The sequence below is a fragment of the Gossypium hirsutum genome, chromosome A01 (assembly GCF_007990345.1).
Source record: "Gossypium hirsutum isolate 1008001.06 chromosome A01, Gossypium_hirsutum_v2.1, whole genome shotgun sequence".
In the NCBI taxonomy this organism is placed as follows: domain Eukaryota; kingdom Viridiplantae; phylum Streptophyta; class Magnoliopsida; order Malvales; family Malvaceae; genus Gossypium; species Gossypium hirsutum.
In genome coordinates, this window is record NC_053424.1 from 19,744,025 (window position 1) to 19,758,127 (window position 14,103).

General features: G+C 30.7%; 1 protein-coding gene across 1 annotated transcript; it reads right to left on the reverse strand.

Annotated features, from left to right (window-relative positions):
- Window positions 1-3,931: 3,931 nt before the first annotated feature.
- On the reverse strand, window positions 3,932-5,214 carry LOC121230781 (uncharacterized). Its single transcript, XM_041116175.1, has 2 exons — window positions 4,981-5,214; window positions 3,932-4,873 (listed from the first exon to the last, which is right to left on the reverse strand). Exons 1-2 carry the CDS (start codon window positions 5,199-5,201, stop codon window positions 4,729-4,731), a joined length of 366 nt encoding a protein of 121 aa, XP_040972109.1. The 5' UTR covers window positions 5,202-5,214; the 3' UTR covers window positions 3,932-4,728.
- Window positions 5,215-14,103: the final 8,889 nt, after the last annotated feature.

Below are 14,103 nucleotides of genomic sequence, written 5' to 3' on the forward strand. Positions count from 1 at the left end.
AAGTTTAGGTAATAGGTTTTTGTGATGTTAAAGTAGAGTTTTCTTACATGAGGTACTATATTCTTAATATGTTAGTGAAGGAAAAATAAGAGGGAGTGATGGGAAATATTGTAGCGAAAGGAAATAAAGATGTTATAAATTTAGTCATTAATATTTTGCACTAAAATAGTTTTAGATAATAGCAGTAGTTTGATTTTGAAAAATCACCAAAAATTGTAGAAATTGAGTTAGAGGTTGAATAAAATATGAAATTAAATCTTATCGAGTCTAGTTTCTTATAAAGGAAACGGTGTAAGCATAAGAATTTCATATTATGAGATATTAGAATTTGTATGAGACAGAGTCAAAATGATTTTGAAATCCCCTGTTCTGATTTGAGAAAATCATTAAAAATTTTACAAAAATAATTATGAGTTATAATTTATATGCTTAGAATCTTTAATGAGTCTATTTTCAAAATAAGCAAATTGGAACATCATTTGAATCTCTTACTAAGAGATAATTAGTTTTTAGTGAAGAAGGGCCGGGACTGTTGGACAGCGAAATAGGGGTAACTTTAAAAAATAAACTGTACTTATTGGATAAACTAAAAATTATGAAAATTTTATGGTATAAAGATATGTGAGTTTAGTTTCAGGTAAAATTAGCGGTTCTCAATTTGGAGTTCTATAGCTCAAGATATAAATAATTTAATGACTATGATTCAGGTGGACAGTTTTGTTATGAACATAAGAAAATTGTGGAATTATGTGTACTTATTCTATAAACTTCTGTAACATCCTGTAACCCTATTCTAACGATGGATACGAGATTAGGGGTGTTACAACTCAGCTCCATAGCACAACTGTAAATTCAAACATTCCTTAAAATTATAACCATGTCTATCTCAAACACAAATAAATATAAATATACAAAATTCTAATTTTCAACCGCAAGAAAAAAGAAGAAAAAAACAATTTTTAGTTAAGTGAAAATGCACCTTGTAAGACGTGTTTTTCTTTCTCTCTCCAAAAACAACATAGATCAATAAATTTTCAAAAAAAAAAAGAAAAAAAGGGCATAGTTGCTTAATTAATTTTTTTTCCAACATATTTCTAAAATTTTACCTAATTTGAAGTTACAAAAATAAAAGGAAACAATTCCTATGTGGGTGCTTATAATCACTCATTTATCACTATATTATTCTACCATGTGTAATTACTTATCATATTTTTAATAAAATTAATTAAAAATAAATTCCTTAATAATATGTACTATTAAATTTGGAATAAAAAATTTTCATTAATAATCGTATTCATAAGTAAAAATAAAAAAATTCGCTTCAAAATTTCAAGATTCCCTACTTTTTTTTTATTCTTGAAAAAATATTTTTTATCAATTACATTTGATACTAATTAGATTAGAAATTAAAATATTGCACCAGATTTGTATAATAAAAAATATTAGACTATATTTAATATAAAAATTGATTATGAGAATAAAAAATTTCAGATTAATAAAAATTTGCAAGTCTGATAATTTAAATATATTAAATATTATTGTAGTAAATTTGAATTGGATATAATAATACCTTTAATATACCAACAAATTTGAAAAAAGAAAATGTACAGTTAATTTAGTTTATGTAAGATTACTACATTAAATTTAATTTGAATATTTTTAATTTATTTAAAAAATAATATTATGTTGAAAAATGAAAAATAATATTGTCTAATAAAAAGTGAAAAATTAATTGATATGTAAAGTTTTAAAGTATTAAATTTATTTATTTGTTAGATGAATCGTAGATTTCAAAATAAGGTGATTTTTTTTTTTTAAACCCCAACATTAAATAGCCTTTCATATATCAAGAGTTTTATATGACAATAATCTCCAGATTCTCCACTAAACATTGATTACGGGAAAAGATATTCCAAATTAGAATTTTTTTCCAAACCAAATTAATTCTGGTAAACTTTTAAATTTAAATTAATTTTTCCCTTACAAGCTGGATTAACAATGAAACTTCACGAGACTAAATATTTAAATTTTAATTTCATTTTAAGTATGATTTTATTTTTACACCACTATATTTAATACTTTAATTCCTTATTAATCTTGTTTTAACTTCAGTTTTAAATTTAATTTTTGATTGCAATGCTATTTCAATTTTTAATTTAATAAATATTCAATTTATTGTATAATTTAGTCAATATGATTATATTTTACATGATATATAATATTTTATTGTGCTATATTAATTTTAAACTATATTGTTACTAAATATTATAAAATATTATATAAAATCAAACAACATCAAATCAAGAATTATTATAAAATAAAAGCGCACACACACAAAAAAAATTGGTGAACATAACTTGGAAATTGAAGTTTAAATGCAAACTTTAAGAAAATATTTTTTATTCGATTTCATTTCTCCAAAATGCATTTTACAGTTACATTAGTGACTATTTGTTTACTTTTAATTTATGATAATTTATCATAGCATATAATATATTGTAATTTTTTTAATCTATTTATTTTTAAAAATTTATAATTTAATAATAAACACTCAACTTGTGAATCGCACGATAATACAAATTAGTTTTTTTTTTTTAAAAAGACACAAGTTCAAGGAACTAGCTTCAATAAAGTTGATGGGAGCCTATATTAACCATTGCTTGATGAGTATCTTCTTCAAACAAAGATCAAGCATGACCAGGTAAGTCTTCAAAAGTTGATTGCATGTTAAGATTACTAGGAATAACTTTGGCCATGTAATCTGCCAGATTATTATACTCTCGCGAGACATGACGAAACTTAAGTTGTCAGTCTTGATTGCATAAATCATGTATTAAACGAAGTTCAGAAAGGTTATTATCAGCTCCATAATTTGCTCCCAATTATATCAATCAATAACGCCTTGTCGCTTTTGGTCACAACCTTGCAAAACCCTTTCTTCCAAGCTAGAGTGAGTCCTTCATATATAGCTGGTGCTTTAATATGAAAAATGTCAAATATACTGACCTTCATAGCAAAACCAAATCGTTAGCCTCCTATTGAATCACGAAGAATGCAAACAATAGCAGCATTAGAGTATTATAACGAGAGTGCACCATCCCTATTAAGCTTCACCTATCATTTCTCAGGTGGATACCAATTATCACGAGTAGCTGTGCTGCACATAAGTCGATCTATGCATTTATAATTAATGATACTCCTTGTTCGGGCCATGCATTTCGAAATTAGATTGCTACTGTTACTATTTGCCTTATGGAAAATGATTCATTTCAACCCTTCCAAATTAGCCAACACAAAATTGAAAAGAAAGTTGGCCATTCGCCATCACCTTCCATGATGCCTCCCTCATTCATGATGTTTCATTTCAACCAAGTTTCCAACGGATAATTAAAGAAAAAAGTTCAAACATTTCTAAGTACAATAGTTTTCCAAATCGTGATAGCAAATTGTTAGCCCCACACAACGTGAATCGTTGTTTTCACAAGTTCACCACACTGCACACACTGAGCATCATCAGTCATTCCACGTCTTACTCTCTCCCATTAGTAACAAGTTGAGTATGTCAAAACAGCCACAAGAAAACCCTTACTAGTTGAGGAGTATTGACTTTCAAAATCATCAAGTCTATCGCTTTGTGATAGCGGATCTCTTCTCTCAACAAGTTGACAAACTAGTTATTATTATTACAAGGATTGAACTTTTGGTGTATGTCATTTCTTTGTTTTGAAATCATATCGTAATAAATGTCCTTTTGGCTTAGAAAAAAAAATGGAGAAAGAAAATCTTTATTGATGCATTTGTGATTAGAATTTAAGTTATTATACTTTTGTTTTCACAATAAAACATTACAAAATAATTTAGAGTTATTAAAATTTCCTTTTATCATACACCTCTCTTAACATATTATACATGTTTTCTTCTTATTTTGTATTTTTTTCATATGAGTTTTTTAAAAGAAAATTTAATTCATTCAAACTTAGTAGCCCTGTCTAAAGAGAATTCACCCATACCTGAGATCAAATCATAGTTCTATCTATAGGTTCGCCTATGTGGTAGTGTAATGTAGTGTGCGTGTGTAGGGGGTGTATGAGATTGGGATTGTATTGTATTTTATAAAATAAATTTCATTCATTCCATGAATGACCAACTCACTTTACAATGGAAATTATTGGTTGTTGGTGGAGGTTTAGTGACAACAAGCCTCACTTTCCAAGAGAAATTGTTGGTTGTTTGTGGAGGTTTAGTGGCAACAAGCCTCACTTTCTAAGAGAAGTTTCTAGTTGTCATTGAAGGTTCAGTGACAACAGGCACAAACATCTATCCATTATAGCCTAAGAAGACAACATGTATCTGCAAACTAAAAAGAGAGGAGGCACATGGAATGAATGAAAGGAAAGAAGAAAAAGAGGATTGGTGAGAGCAGAAAAAATGGGCGATAGCCAGCCCGAAAGCCTATACTACTGTTGAGCAAAAATAAAAGAGAAGCAACAAACGATGCAAAGGAAAGAAAAGGGAAAATTTTTTAGGTTTTTTTAACACTGGCAATAATTAAGTTCTTTTTATACGGAGGAGGTCCATTTTCATGAGAGTTTGATCTATGGATTCAGACTAATAGAAATTATAAAAAAAAATATAATCTGTTAAGCAAGCCTACTTTTGATTAGTAATTATAAGCCCCCCCCCCCCAAAAAAAAAACCTTGAAAGATCATTTAAAATTCGCAACAAAATTAGCAAAATAAAGAAAAATTAATCAAAAGTCCACCTGTAACAAAGTAAGAATTCTCATAATCAGCTTTAAGGATTCTTAAAACATCATCAATATCGGAGGCTGAATTTTCATCTCTATCCTCAGTCTTCAATTGGTAATCAGCTCTTCAAGAAAATCAAGATAGTAAACAAAATTATCAGATCATTTTTAACCTCTAATTTTGTTTTTCCTTTTAAAAGAAATAAAGGGGGGGGGATAAAAGTTAAATTACCTGTTGCCTTGGGCAGAAGAAGAAAAGAGCCTAAGCAACTCAGTAACACCACTCACTACCAGTCTTAAAAGCGGCGGCGTTCTAGTTTTATTTTCATTTTCCGGTGAAACTGAGCAGCAACACCACCGTGATCCGCCGTGGACTCTGTGTAAATTTGACGGTGATTGAGTGGTGGTGCGGAGGAGATGTAGAATCGGATTTTGACGACAAATTCCCGCCATTCCTAACTCCCTGCTTATTATGGGCGTTTATTTTTATTTGTTAAAAAATATTAGGAAAATTATAAACCTCACTTAGAGTGTCCACTAAAATTATGCCACGTAAGTAATTTGAAATGAAAAGTGAGACATCCCCAAATTATGGTCTTCATTTTAAATTGGTCTCTAGATTTTAAAAATTTCTAAGACCAAACTTTCGATGTTTTATCAATCGGGCCCTTTCATTATTAAAACTATGAGTTTTATTGTTAAATGATATGTTAAATCTTATGAATCTAAATTTAAAATGAAAATTTAAAAAAAATGGTGTCAAATAACTTTTAAAAATAAAGAAAACTGAAAACAAAAAAATGAATGATAAAAATTTTGTAAAAACTTTAAAATTAAGGTTTTTAAAACATCTATTTTTACCATATTATGTTACATAAGATCTTATGTGTCATTTAACAGTTGAATTAATAATTTTAGTAATAGAAAGACCTAATTGATATAATCCCAATAATTTAGGGATGTAATTAGAATAATTTGAAACTTTAAAAATAACTAGAATAAAAATTATAATTTGAGAATATTTCGCTCATAATTTATATAAACATAAACTACCTTTCACCCGGCTCCATTTTCGCAAAACATTTTAAATTGGTTAAATGTGCTCCAAGTCTATGTACTTTTCACGTATTTGAAATTTAGTCCCTCTAATATTATTTTAATTTGGATAATATTTTATTTGGCACTTGAGTTTGGTTTCATTGTTCAATTTGATACCTAGACCAAATGGAATCATGTGACCCAGTGAATGTTTGACACATATGCTCTAGTAAAAAAATGCAAGTACTTAATTGGGACACAAGAAAAAGCTTAGGTATCAAATTGAACATTAAAACCAAAATCAAGTACTTAACTAAGATAAATAAAAACAAAAGTATCAAATTGAAAAAACTCAGGTGCCAAAATGAATATTGAAGTCAAACTCATGTACCACTAAATTAAATATTGAAATCAAGTTTAAGTACCGAATAGTATATTAACCTTTTAAAAAAGGGATGATATAATTTTTGGCCTCCAAACTTAGCAACTAGGTTTATGTCAAATTAAATTGTAAAGACTAAATCTCAAATGTGAGCATAAAGAGTGAACAAAACTGAAATTTTACCATTATAATTATAATTGAAAAGGAACAAATTAGTGGACATGTGTCACGAGGAAGGCCTTATATAGAGAGTTGTATAGATATCATCTGCATAATCAATTTAAGGGTGAGTATTTGGTATGCTGACAATATACTTCTTTTTATTCCACTAGCAAATTTAAAAAGTTGACATGCGTCTCTTTTTTTAAAATATTTATTTATTTTAATATGTTACATTTTTAATATATCTTATTGAACACTTATTAACCCTCTAATCTCACTTGTGAAGTCTAAAAACTTCACTAAAATAATGTCAAATAATTTCTCTAATTATCAACTATTATTAAAATTGGTTTTTAATAAAAATATGAATTTATTAAATTTGCGATAAATATTATTAATGGGTCATTAAAATTTAAAAATATAAGGCTAAATTAGCACAAAAGCCAATTTTTTTAATTAGTCTTTTAAGGCTTTTTTTTATAATTTATGGAAATATATTGTTTTTAGAGAGAGAAAGGGAAACCGCGTCCAGTTGGGCACATTTTCTGTACAGGTGGAAGAAAGCTTGTCCAGCTGAGGGCGCTTTCTTGCCACCCGTATAGAAAGTTTGCCCAACTGGAAGCGCTTTCCCTCAACGTTCATATGACCGTTGCCCTTGCAACAATAAAAAAATTTAAAAGAGCTAACAATCAAAATTTTACCTATAAATACCCCCAAAAAATAATTTTTTTCACTCACATCCTACTCTCTCAATTCTTTCTAATCTCTTAACTCTCTTAACTCTCTAAATTTTCTCAAGTTTTTGTTAAAATTTTTTCGATATTCTAGTGTTAAAATATTAGTTTTTTTTTAATTATTTCGTACTTGATTCATTCGGATTAAGTTTTCATGAATGACAACCTCTCTAATTCGTTTCGACAATAAGCACATTTCCACCGCTCAAGTAATAATGGTAAGACAAAAATTTAGTATCCGTTTTTTATTAAGTTAAATTTAAATTATTTTTTTATAAATTAAAATAAGTTTTTGTCTTTATAAACAGACGAATGATCGTATTTTGGAGGCGTTCATACATAATTTGGCAAAGCCTCCAATCTCCGCCATTTTTGGTTACTTGCAAGATGCAGGATTTTTGCATGCGGCGAGTGTACAATCACACTAGAGAACATGGCATTACAACTCAATCTATTGTTGGATGGGTCGGTTGTCACAGGAGTAGCGATCATTCCTGGAAAAGAGAATCTCTAGGTGGCATTATTGGGGAAGGTCCCAAACAAGTTTGATGGTGGCTGAATATCGATGAATTGATTGGCAAAAGAATTTGATAAGCTTCCCTTGGATGCGACCTAGGTCATGACAAAACAGTACGCATGAGCATTCATCCTTCAATTAATTAGGGGCATTTTAATGCCCGATATATCTTGAAATTTGGTACACATTAGGTGGCTACTACACCTAGTAGACCTCAAAGAATGCAGAAAACTGAGTTGGGGATCAGTCGTGTTGGTCACATTATACTGGGAGCTGTGTCGGGCCACATATAGGATAAGATGTCAACCAGTGGTTACCTGCTTCTGCTGCAGTCATGGGCCTAGTGGCGGCTACCACTTCTACATCCACGAGTGAATGACCCATACATGTTTCCATTGGTGACAAGGTAAAGATCATTTATTAATGACATAATGCCAAAAATAGCCCTTAACGTTTGGTTGTTTGGTCACTTTGGCCCTTTATGTTTTTTTTTGAAGCACTTCAACACTTAATACTTTTTTTGGTCAAATTGGTTTGTTTTTAATGGAAATGCTAATGTGCCCGTTATTTGACTAACGGTTAACATTAACAGCTGACATGGCGGTCCAAATGTAATTAAATGCTGACGTGACACTATTTTTTCTTATACGCCACGTCAGCAAATGATATTAAAATTATTAAATTATTGTTTTGAAATATAAATTTATTAAATGCATATGATTTCCAAATTTCACCATTTCTTCTACCCTAATTTTTCTTTCCATTATTTACCATCATCATCTTCTTCTTCTCCATTGTTTCTTCCCTAAAATCCCTTAATCTTCCAAAAATTGGTTGCTCATTTTCTTCCACGAAATCTGAAAACTTTAAAAAATAAAACTTAAAAATGAATAGATATCACCATTTGTGTCTTACAATCTCGAAATCAGACGCAGGAATGGTAGAAAATCTCATCAGTATAAAGCGCTAACAATCGACGAGGTTCATTTGAAATGAATGAAACCCAAACTCCCTTATTTAGTTTGAAACCCTTATTTATTTAAATGATTAAAACCCTAAACCTTTTATTTACTTATAAATTATAGAAATCTACAATTACTACACTAAATCACTTAAATAATGCGAGTACATTATGCGGAAGATTAGTGGGTTTGCAAAAAAAAAGAAGAATAGTGGGTTTAATCCCTGATGCCAAAATCTTAATTTTTTGTTAAAGAAAACAACTCCGTTTGGGATAAAATAGAGAGGACAATTTTACCCCTTGTAAAAACTTTTATTTTAATTCATTTTTCCATGGCAGTGCCACTAAAACCTGTTTACAGATTTCTTGATCTCAACGGTGATGTTTACAATTTTCCTCTTTTTATTTTGGTGTGTTTGTATATATATAGTTTTGATTCTTTGATTTGCAAAATCTCAAATTGAATGTTTGATCTTTCCAATTTTCTATCTTTCCTTGTCTCATAAAATTTTCAAATATTTTTACATGAAATCTCAAATTAAATATTAAAGAAACTTGGAAGGAAGAAACAATGGGAAAGAAGATTGGAAACGACGATGATGATAGTGAACAATGGAAAGAAAAAGTAGGGAAGAAGAAATAGGGGAAATTGGAAATCATATGCATTTAATAATTTTATATTTCAAAAAAATAATATAATAGTTTTAATAATTTTATATTTCAAAAAATAATAATTTCATAGTTTTAAAATCATTTGATAATATGGCATATAAGACAAAATAGTGCCACATCAGCATTTAATTACATTTGGACCACCATGTCAGCAGTTAATGTTGACTGTTAGTCAACTAACAGCCACGTTAACATGTCGTTAAAAGCAGATCAATTTGACAAAAAAAAAGTTAGGTGTTGAAGTGCCCCCAAAAAAAATGAAGGGCCAAAGTAACCAAACAGCCAAAAGTTAAAGGCTATTTTTGGCATTATGCCTTTATTAATAAACACTTAGTTTGTACAGTAAATGTTTTTATTTATCATATGTTTGAACTAACATATCGCTTTTATAGGTGGAACCATGAGTAAAGTTACGTGGGACTACCTGAGGAGTTGGAAGACAGCTATTAGATCAACGTTAAAAAGTCGAGGTTTGTTACTTATTCTTTCAAACCTATGTTAATCATGCAATGATTTGTAAAAAAAAGGTTCGTCAATAACGAAATTTACAATTATTCATTTCAGTTTGAATGAATGCCATACACCAACACCGATATTATATATTGCATCCAGCCAAAAGTGTTGGATAATCGGGGGATGTAGGACGCAAAGGTGTCGTTGATAGTGAACGCAATGGTGGAAATAAAGGAATCGGACCGGATGATGCGACAGTTCGGGTGGAGGTAACAAATTTCGCTGCCATTGCAAGACTTAAAGGAGCTGCATCAGGTGGACATGCGTGGAAAGAACAACAAGGATTGGTGAGAAGTGCACAAGGAGTACATCAAGGCATGGAATCATAGGATAGATTTCTTACCCACCCGTAAACCATTTTTCTCAACAGAGATGGCGATCTGTTTGGAATACTTGTAGTTGTTCAAACACGCCAAAAAGTCGTATCTGCTATCATCGGAGGCGACGAGTAGACAACTTCATCAGAAGAGGCAACGGCGATCGGCCCAACAGCAGCGTAGGGCTAGATGCGATCGCACGGCGGGTTTATCATCGGCTCCGCCCAAGAAGTGACGCCTATGTTCACGTAACATCTCAGTTAGGTTACTCTACTTGTCCCTATTCATTTCACTAATCTCGTTTTTTCTAAAGCACCATATTACGCACCGCCGCTGCACGTGGCGAGTTCTTTTGTCCCCGTAGATACATATTTTGGGCCACCGAAGTCCCTCGTATTCTAAACCTTGATGTCGATGTCGATGCCAAACCAAATGTAGGACTAGATATCAACATATGCACCGTCACCGATATAGATACCAATGCAAACACCGATGTTAGTGTCGATTCTCGAGTCAATGTCGATGTGTCTTAGTTTTGTCGTACCTTATAGTTACACGTCGATAGTGACGCAATCACCGCAAGCATCATTGTTTTATCGTGTTGGGTCATCGATACAATCGTTATCGATGGAATGGAGGATACATGATGGGAGGCTAGAATGACACCTCATTCGAGCATAGAGAAAAGCGATGGAGATGAAGGCGAAGAAGAAGAAGAATACGAACACAAACATGAAAACGAAGACCAAGATCAACATGGAGAGGAAGCCCAGGAAAAACACGATGACTACTAATGGAGACGGAGACGAGCAAGAGGGTAGGGGTGAAAGCAATGATGACGCAGACGATGGCAATGAGGAAGTTTATTGTAACAGCCTAATTTTCAGTGGTGTCGAAACAGTGATTCGAGATCATTAAATCCAACAAATGAGTAGGAAATATTATTAATTTGGTGAGTATAAGTTAAATGTGAAGTTAGGAAAAATTTTGAAATAGTGAATAGTGTACTAAAAATAAATTTTAAAATAATTAGAATCGAAAACAAGGTATCGAGACCTCGAGAATTTTAAATTGAGCCATAAATATTTTTATAAATATTTATGGAGTGTTAATAAGTTAGTATTAAAGTTTCGTCAAGAAATTTTAAAGTTCTGATAGTTAATTGAACAAAAAGAACTAAATTGTATCAAATGCAAAATTGTGGGAAATGATTAAATAGCTTAAATGATAAAAGAAAGAGGGTTTAAAATGCAAATAGACCCAAGGTCTCTTTGGGCTGGACGGCAAGGGCATGAAATCAGCAAGAAAATAAGGAGAATTAAGGCAAAATTGGAAAATTGCAAAATTTACTTAATAAAGCTAGGACTAAAGTGGAATTATCTAGATTTCTCTTTATTTTTCTGCATTCTCATCAGCAAAAACACCATGGAAGAGTTCCCTTAAGCTGGTTTTTCATATTTTTACTTCAATTAAGTTCAATTCTTGATTATTTCTTAAAATTTTTGTGTTTTTGTGACTTTTACAACTAGGTCCACTTGTTGAATTCATTAGTTTTTGATTATATGAAAGAAATTGAAAGTTCATATGAATATGTGTTGGAATTATATGATTATTTGGCATGGAATTAGAGCTTTAAATTGTTTATATGCTGATTTTATTGAAAGAATTGAATAGAAAGTGAATGTTTGGGACCTAATTGTAAAAGAGTTTGAAGTTAGAGTTTTATATAGAAATTCTAAATTTCAATAGTTATGAAATAACTTATAATGTGTAGGAAAAGTATAAATTGAGAAAATTATCTTAGTTGAGGGTGTTAATTGAGTAAGGACTGAATTGTATGAATTGTGAAGTTTGGGGCAAATTGGAAATCAACATTTTGCACTAAAACTGTTTTGGACAGCAACAGTAGTCTAACTTTGAAAAATCACTAAAAATTGTAGAAATGGAATTAGAGGATGAATAAAATATGAAATTAAAACTTATTGAGTCTAGTTTCTTATAGAAGAAATGATGTAAGCAATAGAATTGTAAATCATGAGATATGGTAAATTTTGTGAGAGAAGTTCAGAATGATTTCCGGTTCCCCTGTTCTGACTTTTTAAAATCATAAAAAAATGGATAAAAATAATTAGGGGCTTAAATTTATAGTTTTAGAATCCTGAATGAGCCTATTTTCAATAGAAACAAACGAGAACATCATTCGAATCCTGTACGAGGAGATAATTAATTTTTAGTGAATAAGGGTCAGAACTGTCAGACAGTAGAACAGGGGAGACTTCAATGAATAAATTGTATTAATTGGCCTAACCAAAAATTATGAAATTTTTATGGTAAGAAGATATGTGAGTCTAGTTTTAGGGAATATTATCGGATCTTAATTTGGATTCTGTAGCTTCAGATATAAATTATTTAGTGACTATGACACGAGTGGATAGCTTGAATATTCACATAAGTAATTAGTGAAAATTATGGATAAGGTTACTTACAAGTGTGTTATTTATACCAAGGATGTGGATGGAGAGGAGGAGGAGGAAAAATATATGAATGACTAGTGTATAAATTGATCACATGCCCGATTATAATTGATAAGTGTTGGATTAGAAATGATATAATGTTTTATTTGGAATATTTATTATGAAATTATGATTATCGTTATAATACAAAAATTGAACTTGTGAGTTTATATGGCTAAATTTTAGTGATTATTTGTTAATTTTATGAATTTAATGATGTGTTATTTCATATGTATTGATGATAAAATCGTGAATAATGTAAAAGCATGAAAATTGAATAAATGATCAAATTGAGCATTTTAGTCCAGTAACAAGATGAATTGAAGGAAAAAGACCATGGTTGGACCATGGCAACAAGTGATAAGTGATAGCTTCGGCTACACTTATTTGATCAAGGAAAAATGAAAGTGATAAGTAATAGCTTCGGCTACATTATCTGATCAAGGACAAGTGAAAGTGATAAGTGATAGCTTCAGCTACACTTATCTGATCAAGGACAAATGACAAGTGAAAAGTGGTAGCTTCTGCTACCTGATCAGTGAAAAGTGGTAGCTTCGGCTATATGATCAGTGAAAAATGGTAGCTCCGGCTACCTGATCAGTGAATAGTGGTAGCTTCAGCTACATGTGACAAGTGATTTCTGTATAAGACCATATCTGGGATATGGCATCGGTGTGATATATGCTACTGTATAAGACCATATCTTGGAAATGGCATCAGTGAGATATGTGATTCGTGTAAGACCATAGCTGGGCTATGGCGTCGATATGTGATATGTGATTACGTGTAAGACCATAGCTGGGCTATGGCATCGATAGATGAATATGTGTAAGACCATAGCCCATCATTATGTGAAGATGTGTAAGACCATAGCTGAACTATGGCATCGAGAAAACGAAGTATTCAAATTCGTAAGACGTTTACTAATTTGACAAATTCTGGTAAGTGTTACATGGAATTATGTGATACAAGGAAGTACAAGTTGATAAGATATGAGTATAGAACTTGGTTGATAAATGAATTCATTTGTGATTATATAATTGTTCATCTTGAATGTACTGTCCATATGTATTGATAATTCAAATGTTTTAATGAATAAAGTTCCGACATGGAATAAATTGAACACGAGACAAATAATTATGAAATTGAACTGAGAATTCATGAAAATGATGGCTATTGATATATGGAGACATGAGACATTGATATATGAATATGGAAAATGTTTGATAAATGTGTTTATTCATAATTATGGAATTATATACCTCATGTGTGCTCTTTGCATAAAGATGATATTTCAAATACTTTGGTTATTTAAGCTTAAATATGAAATAGTATGAAATCAAGATAAGTTGTTATAAAAATATATTTAGATTACAAAGATATGGCTGATATATGTTGTATGATTACATAACGTGAAATTGTGTATATATATGAGAAATTTAATGAGAATTAAGCCCATACACGTTTCTTGTTATTTATATGAAGTGTACGACTAATAAGGGTGATGAAGTTATAAACAGAGAGTTACACGGGTTGAAAACACGGG

Bases quoted from the DNA above. Each gene is read 5' to 3' on its own strand.
- LOC121230781 (XM_041116175.1), bottom strand. From the start codon at position 5,201: ATGGCGGGAATTTGTCGTCAAAATCCGATTCTACATCTCCTCCGCACC. The intron at 4,874-4,980 runs GTAATTTAACTT...ATTTTCTTGAAG, and splicing joins TCTTCTGCCCAAGGCAACAG to AGCTGATTACCAATTGAAGA.